This window comes from Henningerozyma blattae, chromosome 2, assembly GCF_000315915.1.
Source record: "Henningerozyma blattae CBS 6284 chromosome 2, complete genome".
NCBI lineage: Eukaryota > Fungi > Ascomycota > Saccharomycetes > Saccharomycetales > Saccharomycetaceae > Henningerozyma > Henningerozyma blattae.
The window spans coordinates 42,841-62,131 of NC_020186.1; the positions used below are offsets into that span (position 1 = coordinate 42,841).

General features: G+C 32.1%; 10 protein-coding genes across 10 annotated transcripts; 6 read left to right on the top strand and 4 right to left on the bottom strand.

Moving 5' to 3' along the window:
• Positions 1–319: 319 nt before the first annotated feature.
• On the top strand, positions 320–2,398 carry RAP1 (DNA-binding transcription factor RAP1; the record flags this gene model as incomplete). The annotated part of the gene is made up of 1 exon (XM_004178340.1): positions 320–2,398. The coding sequence occupies one exon, from the start codon at positions 320–322 to the stop codon at positions 2,396–2,398; it is 2,079 nt and encodes a 692-aa protein (XP_004178388.1).
• Positions 2,399–2,666: 268 nt separating this feature from the next.
• On the bottom strand, positions 2,667–5,033 carry GYP7 (GTPase-activating protein GYP7; the record flags this gene model as incomplete). Its single annotated transcript, XM_004178341.1, has 1 exon — positions 2,667–5,033. One exon carries the CDS (start codon positions 5,031–5,033, stop codon positions 2,667–2,669), a length of 2,367 nt encoding a protein of 788 aa, XP_004178389.1.
• Positions 5,034–5,453: 420 nt separating this feature from the next.
• Positions 5,454–6,284, top strand: IES2 (Ies2p; the record flags this gene model as incomplete). Its single annotated transcript, XM_004178342.1, has 1 exon — positions 5,454–6,284. The coding sequence occupies one exon, from the start codon at positions 5,454–5,456 to the stop codon at positions 6,282–6,284; it is 831 nt and encodes a 276-aa protein (XP_004178390.1).
• A 622-nt stretch (positions 6,285–6,906) lies between these two features.
• Positions 6,907–7,569, top strand: PEX17 (Pex17p; the record flags this gene model as incomplete). Its single annotated transcript, XM_004178343.1, has 1 exon — positions 6,907–7,569. One exon carries the CDS (start codon positions 6,907–6,909, stop codon positions 7,567–7,569), a length of 663 nt encoding a protein of 220 aa, XP_004178391.1.
• A 98-nt stretch (positions 7,570–7,667) lies between these two features.
• On the bottom strand, positions 7,668–8,321 carry RRG9 (mitochondrial ribosome assembly protein RRG9; the record flags this gene model as incomplete). Its single annotated transcript, XM_004178344.1, has 1 exon — positions 7,668–8,321. One exon carries the CDS (start codon positions 8,319–8,321, stop codon positions 7,668–7,670), a length of 654 nt encoding a protein of 217 aa, XP_004178392.1.
• A 631-nt stretch (positions 8,322–8,952) lies between these two features.
• On the bottom strand, positions 8,953–9,204 carry MRX7 (Mrx7p; the record flags this gene model as incomplete). The annotated part of the gene is made up of 1 exon (XM_004178345.1): positions 8,953–9,204. One exon carries the CDS (start codon positions 9,202–9,204, stop codon positions 8,953–8,955), a length of 252 nt encoding a protein of 83 aa, XP_004178393.1.
• A 343-nt stretch (positions 9,205–9,547) lies between these two features.
• On the top strand, positions 9,548–10,570 carry PTP1 (tyrosine protein phosphatase PTP1; the record flags this gene model as incomplete). Its single annotated transcript, XM_004178346.1, has 1 exon — positions 9,548–10,570. The coding sequence occupies one exon, from the start codon at positions 9,548–9,550 to the stop codon at positions 10,568–10,570; it is 1,023 nt and encodes a 340-aa protein (XP_004178394.1).
• Positions 10,571–10,878: 308 nt separating this feature from the next.
• MER1 (Mer1p) lies at positions 10,879–11,850 on the top strand (the record flags this gene model as incomplete). The annotated part of the gene is made up of 1 exon (XM_004178347.1): positions 10,879–11,850. The coding sequence occupies one exon, from the start codon at positions 10,879–10,881 to the stop codon at positions 11,848–11,850; it is 972 nt and encodes a 323-aa protein (XP_004178395.1).
• A 908-nt stretch (positions 11,851–12,758) lies between these two features.
• On the top strand, positions 12,759–14,600 carry TBLA0B00320 (uncharacterized protein; the record flags this gene model as incomplete). Its single annotated transcript, XM_004178348.1, has 1 exon — positions 12,759–14,600. The coding sequence occupies one exon, from the start codon at positions 12,759–12,761 to the stop codon at positions 14,598–14,600; it is 1,842 nt and encodes a 613-aa protein (XP_004178396.1).
• Positions 14,601–14,991: 391 nt separating this feature from the next.
• On the bottom strand, positions 14,992–16,743 carry HO (Hop; the record flags this gene model as incomplete). Its single annotated transcript, XM_004178349.1, has 1 exon — positions 14,992–16,743. One exon carries the CDS (start codon positions 16,741–16,743, stop codon positions 14,992–14,994), a length of 1,752 nt encoding a protein of 583 aa, XP_004178397.1.
• Between the last annotated feature and the right edge of the window lie 2,548 nt (positions 16,744–19,291).

Consider the following 19,291-nt stretch of genomic DNA (forward strand, 5'->3'; position numbering starts at 1 on the left):
TGTAATGTATCATAACCTGTATATAGCTATTATCCTTTACATACATTATAAGTGGCAATGTCAATATCATTACTGACACTCCATTGAATTAGTGTCAGAATACCTGCACGTGATTCATCGAGCACTATTTATCAACCCTATCTTCTACCCCTGAACCCTCTTCAAACCCTATCCACCGGGTAACGCCATTCTGGTCTCTCTTTTATTCCATTTCGCGCTCCGGGTGGTGGGATTTAAATTACCCACTTGAAGAAAACAATACAACTTGACACCACACCATCAACATCAACAATAGCTCATCACCAACTTCAACATTACAATGTCTTCCCAAGATTACGATACAGCTCCTACAACAGATGGTGCTACACAAGATATACAGGTTACTTTATCTGATACAGTGATATCTTCTGCAAATGAAGCTACAACTGTCAATACAAATAACGAATCCATCGAAAATTTAACTTCTACAACAACCACATCTGATACTGGAACAATAGGGCTTGAGAGTAATAAAAATTCTGATAAAATTGGTATCTTCACTGGTCTCTCATTCTATATTCCTACGGAGAAGACAGCTTACGATTCTACGCTCACAATTGAGCAATTAAAAGACTCCCTAATTAACAATAATGCTATCATTTTGAACCAATTGCCCTCTCAAGACTCTGTCGATTCTTTTGTTATCTGTCCCTACAACAACACAGGTATCAGTACGCTTTCACCCACATATATCAAGGAATGTATCAATGCTAATACCCTTTTAGAAAAAGATCAATACTTAATTCCCTTTAGTAATGCCACCTCTACTACTGCTTCCCAGTCCAATTTACTTACGATATCTGATAAAGTCAAGTCGACACCTTCTACAACCTCAGTATATGGCTCTACTCGGGTACTGCTTTCAAAACCAAATTTGACCTCCTCATCTCATTCAAAGGCTTCCTTCACAGAAGAGGAAGATGAATTTATTTTAGATATTGTAAGGAAAAATCCAACAAGACGCACTACACATACATTATTTGATGAAATTGCACACTACGTAACAAATCATACGGGGAATTCTATTAGGCATAGGTATAGAGTATATCTTTCCAAACGATTGGAATACGTTTATATGGTTGATTCGAACGGGAGATTGATAAAAGACCCAAAGACCGGTGATCTAATTAAAACAAAAACATTACCCCCTTCTTTAAAAAGAAAGTTCACAGCTCAAGAAGATTATCAATTGGCAATTGCTTTAAAAAAACAATTTTATAAAGATATATCAATCTTAGCAAATGAACAAGAACAAAGCTCCATACCAAGCTTTGAAGATTATCGTGTTGGAGTACGTAGAGGGCCAGTAGCAAGAGAATTTTTTAAGACATTTGCTGATTCAAATGTGACTCACACAGAAAATGCTTGGAGAGATCGTTTTAGAAAATTTTTAATCCCTTACGGAATTGATAATTATATTCAATATTATGAATCATCAATTACAAATGGTACAACCCCCGAACCAATGAAAAATCTAACGAATCGTAGTAAAAGATCTGCCCAACAAAGAGACAACGCTTTTTCATTATCCACTCCACAAGAATCAAAATCAAACTCTATACCTGGAAACTTCAATAATCAAGCAAAGAGACAAAGAATATATGAAACTTTGGTTTCAGGTGCAGAAGTTGCTGCTGCTGCTGCTGCTGCCACTGCAAATGCAACAGCTAATGCAAATGCAAACTCAACAGATTTCATTGACGCTGATACAATGAATTTCATCTCTCAAATAGGGGAATCTATTTCAAAACAAGAGCAAGCAAATACGATATCGGATGATAATATAGATATTAAATCCAAAATAGATGAGCCAGATTCAAATACAGATGATGATTCAGATTCTTCAAAAGATTCTCAATTAGACTACTCTGATAAAGTTGCTAAATCAATTAGAGCACGCTTCTTAAAAGAATCAGAAACATTACCACCTATTCTCCCAAGTTCTATTGAATTCCCACCATCTATAGCAACAACAGACTTATTCTTGCCAACTTTCTTTAACTTAGGCTCCACTGAAGAATTTAACAATAGATTGAATGATATCATCACAAGATCTTATGAACCTACAGATGCAGAACAATTGGTACAAATCCTGGCTAATGAACTAGGGATCAGAAAGAGTTTCAGTACAAAGATCCTTACCTGTCTTTCAGGTGATCTAATGATGTTCCCAAGATATTTCATGCATATGTTTAGAGACTCAGTGAATCCTCCAGGACATTTACCTGGGGTTTGGACTGAGGAAGATGATGAACTTCTAAGAAATGGAGATCCGGATGATCTAGAAGAATTAAGACAAAAACATGGTGAAGGTAGAATAGAATTAAGAAGAAAATTCATTGATAGAGATTTGATTTGATCTAATTCTTATCTGCTTCACATTTATATCCTTATATATCCTTACGTTACAATACACTATTCATTACATTACATTACATGCAACCCCAAAAATACACTACGATATTAAATTTAATTTCACGATCCTATAACTACTTAATTGCGCCTATGTGTATTTTTTTTCTCTCTTATTTATATACGTTTCATGACAATTTGTTTTTTTTACTTAAATATATAACCTATTTTTTACTTAAATATATAATTAGTTTTCCATTCCCATTTCAAAGTATTTATTTTAATGAATCAATAGTTCTGTCACCCTCTGTTTGAATTATTAATTTTTTAGATAATAATGTACTTAAATATTTCGTCTCATTATTAAGTATTAGCTTATCTTCTTCGCTTAATAATCTACCATTCTTTTCCATATTAGATAGCATTTCCTTTTTCCTTTCAAGGAGTTCCATTGATTTCCGGAATTTAATAAATAATAATTCACTTCTGATCATTAAATCTTTCCAATCCATTGAGTTTTGAATATCATTAAAATACTTTAATACTTGATCAAATTGGGTAAAACTATCTATCACAATATTACTATTTTTTTGTAATATAGCTAGCATGAAAAATAGTTGATATTGTGAGCTATAATAATCGGTTAAAAAATTCTCCCAAATATAGCAAATATCTTCCATCGAAAATTCTCTCTTAAACCAAACTAATAAAAATCGGAAACAAAAGAATAAATTTGATGAATCGCATTTATTTAAATGTTCATTTAATTTTGGTAGCATCATATTGCATAATTCTGATAATGTTAACATCTGATCTCGAATACCAGACTGATCTCTTAAAAAATTTCGTTCCATTCTTTCCATAAAATTGACAAAACACCAGAAAGTTAGTGCCTCATCACGAATTATATAATATAACGGAGATAAAAGATCAGTCATCCCTTGCACATACCCCAAATTAGAGTTATGTATATTATAGCTGATTAAGATATTTCTTAATGTTTGTAGATTTGGATTTAAAATTTTCCAATGTTCATCTTCATCAAATTGTTCTTCGTAATTTGTTTCACCTTCGTCTTCGTTTAAAGCCTCTAAATTTTCATCGTCAATATGATCATCCTTAATGGTACCTGAATTACTTTCATCTTGTATCATAGAGGCCTCTATCTCAGAAACATAACTTGCCTTCGGTTTTTGATTTTGGGGCTTCTTGCCATCAATAGTATTATACTTATAAATATCGATATGACGATCATTCCTTTTAACATCTTTCTCAATTCGAAAGATTTGATCTTGCCAATATTCTTCTTCAGCTGGATCTTCATTCTTATGTCTGTTAACCCATTTAGATTTATAATCATTCTCATATATTTCTCGCAATGTTTCATTAATCTGTAACCTTTCATCATTAGAGGAATCCCATGGATAAACATTAAACAAAAATAACCAAACTTCTTTTTTCAATTCCATAGTTTCAATACCGCCGTGGAAAATGAAGTCTTTCATTTCATTAACTGTTATTGTTAGGCGGCCTTGAGAATCAAATAATGAATCCCATTTTTGTTTTGTTAATGGGAAATTTCTTTCCATAGATTTGTTTAATTCTTCATTTGTGAATTGGATATTATTGTCTATATCAATATCTAATTCGTTCGTTAACATCTTTCTATAAGTATCATTCAATCGATTGAGTTGTTGATATCTTTCAGATTGCTCCTTAACGCCTAACGCCCACTTAGCTAAATAAATTCTTGCAGAATCAAAATCATCCTGTATCTCTTGGACCTTCTCATTTTTTAATAACTTTTGTACATATGGATTGTCACTATTTTTCTCTGCTAATTTAACTAAGGGATGTTTACGTATTAAGCCACCAACGAATGAGCCCGTCTTTGAGGTTGCATCTGCTAGTTTGGCCATCATGCTCCATTTTGTTGACTCCCATTTATTCCAGAAACTTTCTTGAACGTCTGTTAATGGATCAATATTTTTTGGAATACCATCACTTCTCCTTGTTAAACTTTCTGGTGAAAAATTTCTTAAGTCTTCAAGAGTAGCATTAATTAGCCATACAGTCGGATCAACTTTAGTCTTTTGAAGATCTACTAATTTGCGAATAATATTTCTAAAATCAGCGCCCCCCCAGTACATCTCTCCAGATTCACCAAATGGGCTCATCGACTTATTCAGTTCTTTTTGTTTATCTATTGTAGACTGGCACTGATCATCATGGAAAAATAAAACGGGAAAAGTCTCAGTTTCTTGTGGAGATTTAGCATATATTATTAAAGAACCAAACCACCAACCACTGGGTGATGGTAATCTAAATTGAAGAGAATATAATGAGCTTAATCTTACTGTAAAAGACCAAGTGTTACACAGTCCTTCAGTTAATATCATTGGGTTGTATGAGATCCCAGTTAAAGATGAATCATTCGACTTACCCAATTTTAAATCAGAGTTCTTCAGAAATATATCGTGAGCTTTTGAAAGCCCAGATTCAGGTATCCATGATATCGAGGAATCTTGCGGTTGCTGATCTGGATCATAGGTTACCAATAAATACCCAGGAACATTATCTTGCGCAACCCTTGTTGGATGTACAAACACTTTTGACTTGCAAAACAGTAATTGTGATACCATTGTTATGATATTGGTATTTTATTTTTTAAAAGATAATCTTTATGTGGTATTTTTAGGGGATATAAAAGTAATAGACACTTATTAATACCTAAAATTTATGTTTCTTTTTTCAGTATTGGCTATAGATCTGACTTCAGTACTGAATGGTATGTTTATTGTCGGTAAAGATTTTAAAAGTATTTTTTTATATAATTTTGTTCGAATTTTGTTTCTTATTGGATATAGTTTAGTAGCATATCTTATTTAAACTCATCGCTTTAATATTCCGCGGTGAGAGAGGAGGCTTGGAATTTAAATTTGATGTACCTTTTTAATAACATGTCAATATATAATACAAGAAACTTTAAGAACTTTTCATTTTATTAAAAGAACCTGTAAGTTCTACTAATATAATTTAGAAATTGATTTAACTACTGCGTAATGGAAAGTGAAAAAGAGTGGATCGAGTCTGATGAAGATTCAGGTTCCTCAAAGGATGAAGAATATGTCGAAACTCCCACCAATTTTAAAAGTAAATCTAAGTCTAGCACGAAGAATAAGTCTAGGTTGGCATCCAAGAAAAGAAGTCGTCTAGAAGCTGACACTGAAGACGATGAACTAATTGTGTCACCAAGTAGGAGGGTCACAGTCTCAAGAATTGTTGAAGATGATGAAGAAGAAGAAGACCACGATGAAGAAGTAGAAGAGGAAGCTGATATTGATGAGCTAGTCCAAGAGGAGGAAGATGAAGTTGAAGTTCCTGAACTTCGAGAAAGTGACGATAATGGTACCGGTGAAGATGAAAAACAGGAGGATATTGTAGTACACTCAGAACCAATCACTGAGGCTGACGATGTAAAAGAAAGTACTGTTGAATCACTTTCAGCACATCATAGCAGAAGTCGTATGTTACTTGACATTTTAGACGATGGTTCGAATAAGAAACAATTGACTGAAGAGGAGATCCAGCTTCGTAGAGCTGAAAACGCCAGGAAACGTAAAAATCTGAGTGAAAAGAGATTAGAAGAGGAGAAGCAAGATACTATCAATAAACTATTAAAGAAGAGAGCTGGAAAATCGAGGTCTCATCTTCCTAAGGATGATGATTCTAGCTCTAAGGGAGATGGAAAATCCGCAAATGATGGAAATAGTTACCATGATGAAGATTCTTCATTTAAAAAATTCCGTAGGCCTTATAAAACAGATGGTATGATTCGCATTATAAAAATAAAGATGAGCATTTACTTTGTAGTTTTGATACTACTTCAATGAGATAATATTAGTAATCCTTAATATGAGCTCGAAGCTAATTATCCTTTTATTGTAAACATTATATGCTACTTAAAACGAAAAACAATTTTGAGTTTAATACAAGCTTTATATATATGTTTTAGGAAAGATATGAAGAGCATCTATAGCGTATCCGAATAGCATATATATGATTACAAGAATAACTAGCTATTCGGATGTAGCTATGTAGAACTGACACCTGATAGCGATAAATACTGTAAAAACTTTATATATGGAAGTATTCCATTTCACTTATTTGACATTTCTATTTCTTAAATTGCTATCAAAGATATTTTTGATCCCTCGGAGTCGTCATTATTCACTCTATTTCTTCTAGCTGGTACACTAAATGGCTAGTTATTTATATATATATATATATATATATGTATATATGTATGTTATTGGACATCGAATAATATTTTCTGTAAGTTCACGATACTTTTTGAAGTTTCTTATTTGCATTTTGTATATCATAGTAATAATCCTCCCTATTTTATATTTGTAAGTATATATCGCGAAGTTGAGATATATAATTTAATACCTTAAAAAATATAGTAATAAGTAAAAAAGTAAATTAAAGAAACCAAATAGTCAAGCAAAAATAATGACTTCAGAAACAATAACGGTTGACTGGCCAACAGAAAGTAATATAATAGTAGGTAAGAGACCCAACGTAACATTTATTCTAATACAAAGACTCCTCCATGGCTCCGGCATAATAACATCAATATTTTATATAATTATCAAATACTTTGTTCAACCCTCACTTGAAAAACAGATACAACAACGATATGAATTTAGCGCATTCACCCTTCTAAAGGCTCGTTCTTTGGTTCAAAAACTTCAAAGATATTCTAAAAACGTTGATGGCGACGGCAATGTAAGAGATGAAAGTGATATTCATTTACATTTTAGCAATTCAGATGTTGAAGATGGTTTTGATTATTATGGTTTAACTAAAACTAATGGCCATTCTAGAGAAAACGTTTCAATGTATGGAGCTATAACTAGAATAAATAAGCATTTAACTGATTGTAATAAACGATTGATACGGTTTAATAATTCTGAATGGAGGTCTAGGGATACCGACAATGATGAGGACAGTGCGATTATGAATTCTCAAATAGAATTATTTAACTTTCAAGCTCGTTTATTAGTTGACCAATTGGAATTATCTGATAATTCCAGTGAACTTGCTAAAATATCAAATGAAATTACTACCAATATACGTGAATTAAAGGGAAAGTTCATTAATGGATTTATATAACACATTATTTATATAATTACTCTAATAAATTAAATAGAAGTAAAATATGCACTTTTTTATTTACAATGAAGCATGTAATGACCTGCGGCACAGATATATCACTTAGAATGGTGAAGTCGTTTCAATAAATACAATTTAGAGTTTTTCTTATGTTTAGTATCTTTTTTATCCTCAATATATTTGCTTTTCCGTTCAAAAGTTCTATAATTTCTAATACCATTAACTTCTTGGCCTAATCTAATAATATTTTTCGGTATTATCTCATTTGTATCTGGCACAACTTTTTTACTGAGGGAAGTAAGTTCCTTAATTCTCTCACCTCTTCGTGTCCAACGTTCTTGCAAGTTCGAAAGTTCTTTCTCGTTAGGGCTCCAATTGGATTTCAAAATTCTTCTAATTGCATCTGGTGAAACTTTATATATTTGACTTATTTGGGTGGCATTGAGATCAGGGTATCTTTGTTTCAAAAATTTTATATTATACATATCGTCCCTTGATACCTTCTTTTTTGGTTCCCATCTTTCTCCACTTATTTTTTTTTTGATTGCTAGTTTTTGTTTCAACCACTCTGGCTGTTTTTCTTTGTCTGGAACTGTACTAGATTGATTTATGAAATTAATCACTTGTTGGGCAGAAGGGGGATTAATCTTTAGTCTAGGAAGTTTTTTCTCATTATTAGATGGCTTATTTGAGATATTATTGTTTTTTATTGAATCTTTAAGAGTGTAAGACGATGTGTGAAACTTTGACATAAATTGGTTTTGAAAAATTGTAATCCATCGTATTCTTATAATAGAATGCTCACTGTTATTGCATCGTATCTTTGATAGACCTACTTTGTGTATCAACGGCATTTATTGATATAAAAGGCTATTAATAGGTTCCTTTGAATAGCAGTTTAGGATTCGACTTCTTATTTATTTGAGTATCTATTTTTTTTCTTACTGTAAGGTAAAAGACGCTAATATGAAATCTCCGAATCTTAATATATAGTACATATACATAGAAAGAATTTAAAACTAAGAAAATATTCAAATTTCATTCATGAGATGTCTAAAAAATTGTATTTTTCATACGAAAGAAATAATGTGTGATTTCACCCTTAGAGAGATATATAAAATACAGGTTATCATAAGAGCTAAATACTACAGACTCTTCTAAAATTCTCTACCTTAATGTTATATTGAGCAATATCAGGTGTCTCGTTTGTATATATATCTGCTATCCTGATGGTTATTTTATTTATCATAACTGTTATGAACTCATTCTTTTCAAAAATATTTAATACTCTTATTTTCAAAATTTTGTAGCATCATATGGCAAATAATTCAGCAGATATTTCATAACTTGATTTATTTAAACAATGTATTAAGCTAAAATTTATTACTTGGGTATTCGAGGTGTCAATCCCAATGTTCTTCGAAATTCATCCACAAATAATGCCTTATAAGCTCGGAGTTTATGAATCCTTGTTGGGCGGTACAAAAACTGTACAGAGTCCATAGGAGTAGTTTTGCTAGTTTCACTTATTCCATTAATCTTGTTGTATAGTCTTTGAACAAAACGTTGAAAAGTTTTGCTATCCAGTAATGTATAGTAAAGCCATTCTTCGATGTTTCTTGGAGGCCTTCTCATCTTTGAAAAGGGTCAACAAAGCTATAGACTTTTCTTTATCCATGTAATAGGCCTTCCTTAATTAGAATCATTCAAATTACTTAATGTGTATTGTTATGCTAGAAGATTGTTTTGATTGAGTTAAGGGTTTTGTCAGTCCGGAGATTGGGTATTTATCTGAAATTGTACCTCACTTCGAGATATAATTTGATCCAGTTTCAATGACAAACAAGAAATTAAAAAAAATAAAAAAACACAAGAAATTAATTTTTAATCAACATATAGTTTTTAGAGATCATTAAAAACTCCTGAACATAATTTTTATTAGCTATCCTAAGAATTGAAGAATACTGCGCACATCAATATGTCTAATTTGCCTGAATATCTGAAACAATCTGACAAGGAGTTGGTCCATAAATTCAAATATATTCAATACCAGGAAGATCAACGATTAAGAGACGCAACTGTTAATCCAGATACCTCTAGGTGGTCTCTAGGTAAAAGTGTATTAAAGAGTAACAGTTCAAGAAACCGATATGTTAATATAATGCCCTATGATCGTAACCGAGTAAAATTGAATGTAATAAGAGGTAACGATTATATCAATGCTTCATATGTTAAGTTGAATGTTCGAAATCAAAGCATTAACCCTGGTTATTATATTGCTACTCAGGGTCCTACAAGTAATACGTGGCAACAGTTTTGGCAGATGTGCTATAGTTCGTGTCCTTTTGAAAATATTGTTATTGTGATGGTAACACCTTTAAACGAGAATGGGAGAGAGAAATGTTATCAGTATTGGCCCATGGGCGAAAAATACGGTGACTCTAATAGAAAGATCAGTAAAATACAAACGCCTGGTGGACCTGATGATGTGAGTGAATTCCCAAATGAATTGGAAGTTGAATTTGTTAAAGCCAAAAGAGTAAATGGTGATTATGTAATAACCACATTGAACCTAAAACCAATTGGTGAAAATTCATATGGGAAGCCTATTAAGACAATTCATCATTTTTACTTTGATCAATGGAAAGATATGAGTAGGCCTGAAGAAGTTGTTCCTATCATGCATTTATGCCAGCATTCTCATAGCTTGAATTCTAATGAAAATCCAATCATTGTTCACTGCTCAGCAGGTGTAGGGCGATCAGGAACTTTTATTGCGCTAGATCATCTGTTGCATGATACAAACGATTTCAAAATAGTTCCTACTGCAGGATCAGGGAGTGGTGGCATCCGTATTCCTATGCAGCATTATGATCATGATTTAGTTGAGCAAGTAGTTATGCAGCTTAGAATACAGCGGTTAAAAATGGTCCAAATGGTAGAACAGTTTGCATTTATCTATCATGCAGCCAGATACTTGTATGAGATTGTGTCGTCCTAAAATATCTTAAAAGGAATTGTTTCATTCTACTCTTAGTTCCTTTAGTAATTTCTTTTACAGTAAATAAAATTATATATAATATACTACTTCACGATAATCATTAACAGCATAACATAAATTTAGTACTTTTTTTATTATTTAGGCTTTATTGTTTATATCCGTCCTCAAATAAAAAAGATGTCATAAAAAAAGGATTTGCCGCCTAAAGATCTACATGGCAGGTATTGAGAAGAATTTAAAATATTCCATAAAAGAAAATAATAAAAAAATTAAGAAACTTGAGAAAAGGTCTATAAAAGTTAGTTATTATGGAATCGAGCACATTCAATAATATACTGAAATATAGAAGTGTCGCTATATCTTCTGATAAGTTTCCAATTTTAACAGGATCATCTTCGGTTGGTAATGATAATAATATACAAGATGGTCTTAACAGTATTTTAAGAATGGAAGTTGGTGATGTCCACGTTTTTACAGATCAATCGATGTGCATTCTACAGAGGCCAGTAATTGAAGTTGTTATTAGTTGGTTTCCCTTATTAGAGATGATCAAAGAAAATCTTATTTCATTAGATCGTATTTTAATAATAGATCGTTTTGCTTCCTTCGAGGTACTCATATGTTTGTCCTTCTCTTATCATCTTATACAGGGTATGTTTAATCATTTAAAATGGTTAACTTTTAAAGTTTCCTCACCCTCGATATTAGCAAGTATCAGGCATATGTTCAACGAAGATACAAGCATACATTCCGTCGGGGTAATTAACACAGATTTGAAATATTTCACTATTACAACTCTACCATCACCCTCTATTTTTCTTTATTTGGTTCATTTTTTAAGTGCAAATGAATACCAAGCTATGATTAGGGGATCATTATATCCAATAAGGCCATCCATAGAAACTATGCAATACTTAGAACATAAATCAAGCAGAGAGCCTGATATCGATATGTCTAACAGAATAGAGTCACAAGATATCGTACTTGTCAAGACAGAAGTGACATTCCTTATAGGAGAAAACGGAGAGCGTATGGAGGATATTCGGAAGAGTTCAGGTGCCACTATAAAGGTTCATCCGCTGCCTGAGCGGTTAACACAATATCAACGAAAGCATCCTAATGAAGTGAACCAAACAATTTCTATAACAGGTAATCTCTATTGCAGAGCAAAAGCGTTCACAATTATGGAGTCATTAATTCGTACAAGAAGATTCTACAGTAAAAAAAATTCCGTCCTAGACAATGGTTGTTTACCATTTCATGATCAGCAAAATATATGATAGTTACAGTTTGGATATAATTATACGAGTGACTTTCAATTTGGAGGAAAGGTCATGATAACAGGGATGAGCAGCGAAGCGATGATAAAAACTCATTAATTCAATTTATCATGACTACAGGTAAAAAAAAAAAATTACCAAAACTAGCAAATATTTCACTAAATATTTGGGATCACTAGTGTCTCGGGTACGTGTACGATGCTCATCAATAGAAAAGTAATTACACAAGATTCAAATACGTAAACACTCAAGAAAAATAGTCATTGACAGAAGATATAATGTACAATCTTGAACTACCGTCAAACTCAATAAATATTAAGCCAACCGTTCCACCAATCGATGTTGGTGTAGAGTTTAATTATTTAATCCACACCGTTTCGGGTATTCCAACTACACACACTTCCTGAATTGGATTTTGCCTCCAAATTGGTCCAGCAAAGTCTTGTCGATTCGGCAAAACCCCTCCATCGTCATACATGCATGATAGAGACTTCATGATTCTCTACTAAGTCTTCGCCAAAGTTTATGTTCTCTAGATTTTTAGATTTTTTTTTTTCTCTCATTGAAGTTTTGCGTGCATAGAAAAAAAAATTTGCTGAAAAAATTCTGAAAAAAGCCTAGAGATAAAAAATTTCTTCTGCGGCACAGAAACATCCGCAGCGCCTATGTGAAAAATGGGAAAATTTTTCATTTTTTATTAATGAGCATCGAGAGACTCAGTGTAAAAAAATTTTTTTCTTCCTGGGTTTCAGGATTTATAAACATCTTCATTTTCAGTTGGATAAAAAGTTTTTCTAATTCTTAAGTATAACTTTTATAAAAACTTTTAATATTTTTTTTCTTATTACTAATTTTTTTTAAAAGTTTTTATTATAAAATATCCAGACCTCGAACTCAACATAATAAAAATGGCTGAAGGTGTTTTCCAAGGTGCTATCGGTATCGATTTAGGTACCACTTACTCTTGTGTTGCTACTTATGAATCTTCTGTTGAAATTATTGCCAACGAACAAGGTAACAGAGTTACCCCATCTTTCGTTGCTTTCACCCCAGAAGAAAGATTAATTGGTGATGCTGCTAAGAACCAAGCTGCTTTGAACCCAAAGAACACCGTTTTCGATGCTAAGCGTTTGATCGGTAGATCTTTCGACGAAGACTCAGTCCAAAAGGATATGAAAACTTGGCCATTCAAAGTTATCGACGTTGATGGTGCTCCAGTCATCGAAGTTGAATACTTAGGTGAAAACAAGACTTTCTCTCCACAAGAAATTTCTTCTATGGTCTTGACCAAAATGAAGGAAATTGCTGAAGCCAAAATCGGTAAGAAGGTCGAAAAAGCTGTTATCACTGTTCCAGCTTATTTCAACGATGCTCAAAGACAAGCTACCAAGGATGCTGGTGCCATTTCTGGTTTGAACGTCTTAAGAATCATCAATGAACCAACTGCAGCTGCTATTGCTTATGGTTTAGGTGCTGGTAAATCTGAAAAGGAAAGACATGTTTTGATTTTCGATTTAGGTGGTGGTACTTTCGATGTTTCCTTATTACACATTGCTGGTGGTGTTTACACTGTTAAATCTACTTCTGGTAACACCCATTTAGGTGGTCAAGATTTCGATACCAACTTATTGGAACACTTCAAAACTGAATTCAAGAAGAAGACTAAATTAGATATCTCTGGTGATGCTAGAGCTTTAAGAAGATTAAGAACTGCTGCTGAAAGAGCAAAGAGAACTTTATCTTCTGTTACTCAAACCACTGTTGAAGTTGACTCCTTATTCGAAGGTGAAGATTTCGAAGCTTCTTTAACCAGAGCTAGATTCGAAGACTTAAACGCTGCTTTATTCAAATCTACTTTAGAACCAGTTGAACAAGTCTTAAAGGATGCTAAGATTCCAAAGTCTCAAATTGACGAAGTTGTCTTAGTCGGTGGTTCTACCAGAATTCCAAAGGTTCAAAAATTATTATCTGATTTCTTTGATGGTAAACAATTAGAAAAATCTATTAACCCAGATGAAGCTGTTGCTTACGGTGCTGCTGTCCAAGGTGCTATCTTAACTGGTCAATCTACTTCTGATGAAACCAAGGACTTATTATTATTAGATGTTGCTCCATTATCCTTAGGTGTTGGTATGCAGGGTGACATCTTCGGTATTGTTGTTCCAAGAAATACTACCGTTCCAACTATTAAGAGAAGAACTTTCACCACTGTCGGTGACAACCAAACCTCTGTTCAATTCCCAGTTTACCAAGGTGAACGTGTTAACTGTAAGGAAAACACTTTATTAGGTGAATTCGACTTGAAAAACATTCCACCAATGCCAGCTGGTGAACCAGTCTTAGAAGCTATCTTCGAAGTTGATGCTAACGGTATCTTAAAGGTTACTGCTGTTGAAAAATCCACTGGTAAATCTGCTAACATTACTATTTCTAACGCTGTTGGTAGATTATCTTCCGATGAAATCGAAAAGATGGTTAACCAAGCCGAAGAATTCAAGGCTGCTGATGAAGCTTTCGCCAAGAGACATGAAGCCAAGCAAAGATTGGAATCTTACGTTGCTTCTATTGAACAAACCGTTACTGACCCAGTCTTATCTTCTAAGATGAAGAGAGGTTCCAAATCTAAGATTGAAGCTGCTTTATCTGATGCTATGGCTGCTTTGGAAATCGAAGATGCTTCTGCTGAAGAATATAGAAAGGCTGAAGTTGGTTTGAAGAGAGTTGTCACTAAGGCTATGTCTTCCCGTTAAGGTCTTTAATTTGCCCAGGTTAAACTTTTAATATTTATATATATAATAGCCTAGCTCATTATCTTTGTATCTTAGTTATATCGTCACATTGTATATCACAATAATACACTCATAGTTATGTTTTAATTTAAATATTTCTTATTCTTTTAAAAACATATTCAAATAAGTCTACTGTGTCTTCACAAATTTTTAGTTTGAAAGCCGGTTTAACAATTGTGTCTATTTTCTACTTTTTAACACAAAATTTTTTAAGATTATTGGTATACTCCACAATATATATATAATGATTATCTTTTGATATAAAGTAGTTCTATAAACCCCTTGTTTGCTAATGAATATATTACATAATTTTTACAACTTTAAATAACTAGAATCTCGATGTGGGTAACCTTCAATTAATAGTACGAACAGCTGTGGCTTGTCTTGGGATAACCCTTATTTCATCATATTTAAGAATTCCTGAACAACGGTTACATTCCAAACCAGTCACAAATTCCCCTTGAGGAGTGACACCGGTTCTTTCTCCAACAACCTTAGCTGTTCTGATTTCTCTAGCTTCTGGAACATATTGGCAATTAAAGCAACGATACCCACTAAATTTATATCTACCGTAACAACGCCCACAAACACGGTTATTACCGCTCCAATCTTTATAGAAATAACGAACACCTTTACGGGGACAAGCAATACAATGCTTTAAATTTTTTCTATTGGTCAGTTTTGGTTGATCATGCTCACAATGAGAACCACATGAGCTAACCACAAATTTATTCTCCAATAAAATACTTTTTTTAGATTCTATCTCAATTCCGTACGCACTATCTTCACCTACTTGTTCATCACTAAACCCAAAATAGATAGGCTCCCTTATTATTTTATCAGGACTAACTCTTCTTTTATGACCACTTCGACAATATGCTAAAACATTTTGCAATGCTGTTCCTCCAGTAATATTGCAATCGAAGGTAAATTTACAATGACAATTTTTCCCACCAATTTTTTCTTTTCTTTCTGATCTAGTTGTTATAGTAACAGATATCCCTAAAGACCTGGATATATTTGAAATACCTTCCATAATAGATGGATAGATTGTTTGGATAGCCGCCTTATAGATACCTTTACTTTCAAATTGTTTCTTAACGTATCCATCAGAGTCTATCAAACCCGCAAGGAAAGCTTCACGTACTTCAATATCTTCGTCCCACATAAATTGAGGAATTTGTTTCTGACCATCTCCTTCCCTTTTAAAATTCAGAGCAGTAACCACAACCCAGAAGGGGTTATGCTTCCTTAGATTTCGTGTTTTTTTGGGCTCTTCCACTTTATTACCGTAATACAATCGAAGATGTCTTGCTCTCTTTTCTTCTGGTTCAGGGACATACTCGGGATATATTCCCCATTGCTCACCTTTCTTAATAAGGGCTTTAATTAGTTCCTTGTCAACTGTATCGACTGTGATTTCAGGTTCTTTTGTAGTTCCATCCCCCATCCACAATCCTAGTAACCATGCCATATTTATTACTGAGGATGTGATTAAGTGTCTCTTACCAGTTAAAAATTTGGAAAGTACACCATTACCACCAAGTATTGGTGAGAATTTTGAAAATGTAGATACTCTAATTTGAGCTGTTAAGAGATCAAGGTCACGAACTTGAAGACGAAAATCAATTGGTTTGGCATCATTCTGAATTTTTTCATTTAAAAACATAAGTGCGTCTAATTTTCCTTCAGGTGTCATCTGGAAATACTTATGATGATGCTTTGGTATTTGAATAGCTCTTCCGTCAGGTGTGATTGCGTCTTCTAAAGATGTCCAACGGATTCGGTATCGTTTATTCTTATATGATTGTTCTAAATTAGGTTTTGATGAAGTACGGAGCACCAATTCATGTCCTGCAGTACAATCGAAGCTCATTAGCTCATAGATATTCTTTCTCTTTGGATCAACCCTTCCTGGTTCTCCAGTATCAGCTCTATGTTTTGTTTTTTGACTAATTTTAAAAATTTGTTGTTTGTCTTGTTTGATAGATACAACCCTAGATATTGAACCATCTTCACATTTTACGAATGAATTTCTTTCAACTTGAGAAATGGCCTTTGCAGAACCATCAGCCATAATAACTTTCATATCAGCTTGCAGCATAGTAGATACTAAAAAAAGATGCCAATTAATAATTTAAATAGTCGATGACATTTTATTTTTACAATAGAAAAGATAACACTAGAAGTAATGGACTATTACAGATCAATAGCATTAAGGAATGTTATTTTATATATCATTGCATATAGTGTTAACTCTTAATAGATGACATCTTAATCAAACTCTTTTTAAATTTTAATCGAATGGCAAGCAACTGATTTATCTTACAATAGCTAACTGAACTCATTCTTTAACCTTCAATTAACAACATTTTGGTAATCTATAGCTTGGATAAAGTGTAGCGGATTAGGATTCTGCATACACATTTAATTTTAATGTGCTTTTGATTGCTTAGTTAGTGATATTTCAATATAATTTATTATAGAATGAGTATAGCAGTTTAATAAAAAAACCATCCATTTTATTATTTAATATCTATTCTAAATAGAGGTAAATTGATTTAAATACTAAGACTCAAGATAAAGTATATGTTGCCCCAAACAAGAAACAACCCCATTTGCGAGATTCCATCCTTTTAATTGTTGAATCGATAATTTCTGCCAAGGGAAAAATTTGAGAAATAATATTACTCCAAATAGGTAAAAAGATATTCACTTATTGGAAAATGCAATTGATGTAATCCTTTACATTACCTCTTAATTATTTTTCACAATGCCTAAAATCTTATGTGTTACAATAACAATTTTCCTAAAATATACATTTTTTTCAAGACACTTAGAAATGAATAAAGAAAGATAAATCCGACCACAAACTGCATGTGACCATTGACTACATTTTGGGTGTTGGTTAAAATACGTGAAAGTAATTGTTTAGACAATTATGGTAACTTAATTCTAATTATGCTTTTTGGTAGAGAACGATTTGCAGACCCAATATCCATATATGCAAAAAATATATTAATGCAGCTACTAATCAATATTAACCTTTAGGCGGTCCCTTTTTGTGATAGCATATTGATATTATTTGAAAAAAACTGGGGGCGATTACTACATAGTTTAATAAATGTTAATATTCACAAGTCGTTGTAGAAGAATATTCTATTAGTTGAAGCATAAGAATATAGAATTTTAATTGCACATAATAAACCTCAATTCTAAAAACCACCTGCATTTCATTATTAATATTTCCCGCATTTCACATGTAAAATGGTTTTTGAAGTTTTATAAGAATTTTTCATCAAAAAAACACAAGTGACATGATGCATTTTTTTACATGGCTAGAAAATTGTGTAACAAACACTTCAGGCAAGCAATAAATAAAAATTACTGTATTTATCACTACATGTATAGATATTAGATACGAAAATGAACTAAAAAAGTTATAAAAGGAAATATTCACCCAATTAAGTATTTTTCTAAAAAGTTTAACGGCATAAATATTTTTTCCACGGCTGTTACGATGGTAAAAGAGTAGACATTGCAAAACAACCAGAAAATATTTCACTAGATAGTACTTGAAGGTATAACTCTTGCAGTAATTTAATTTGTGTTACCTGTTTAATACAGGGGTAAGTAGTCAAACCAATTGAGATTTGGATTTTTTTAAAAGGTAAAAATTCCTAATAGGATATTTAGGTTTTTTTACAAAAAAAATAATAATGAAAAGTTGCGAAATAACGAAAAGGACATTTAGCGATGACATATACGTAATCAAATTAGCAAACCTCAAATCTGAAAAATTCGTCAAGAAAAAAGTTAAATAAATTTTAACTTTCTCATCTTTGGGTAATTTTGGAGTTAAATTTGCGTATTTGTTGTCAATTTACCACAAAACAAAGCAATTAATTATTTATTATTTTACCTATAGATTAACAACAGAAAATACTATAAAAGAAAAAATTGGTAACTATATGAATGCCTCACTTATTTACTTTATAATAATATAGAATCTATTACTGCAATTTAATTAATATTTTCTTAAAATGGTTATACTTTATAAAGAAATGGCTTGGCTCTGATATTTTACATTTATAATTTGTGAATTTGGATCCGATGGAAATTTTTCACAGACATTCTACTAACATTTTTAGCTAAATTAAAAAAATAAATTGTTAGGATAATATATAAATATTTCATTGCACACCAAATACCTCAATTCATTACAATTAAAACATAATATATCTATATATATCTCTATATCTATGATGCTGTTGCCTTTGATACATCAATTAGTTTATTTTACTCAATTATCTCAATAGACAAATGTGCATATATGAAAAAAAATAAATCTTAGACTCATGATAAAATTGTACAAATATAAATTTTACAGAAAAAGAAATAAATAAAATAGAGTGTATAAAACTATATGAAATTTTATGAAATTACATGAATTATATTATATTGAGTTGTAGTGTATTAATTATGGGGTTAGGATTATCAATTAAAAGTTATTGAATACCGTGGATGCAAATTGGTTACTTGAATTAGTATTTATAGAATAAAGTAAGTTAGAGAAAGAAAATTGGATTATTATTATTGAACAGAATGAAGGGAGAAGTGAAATAGAAGAAAGAAAAATATAGAAAGGCTAA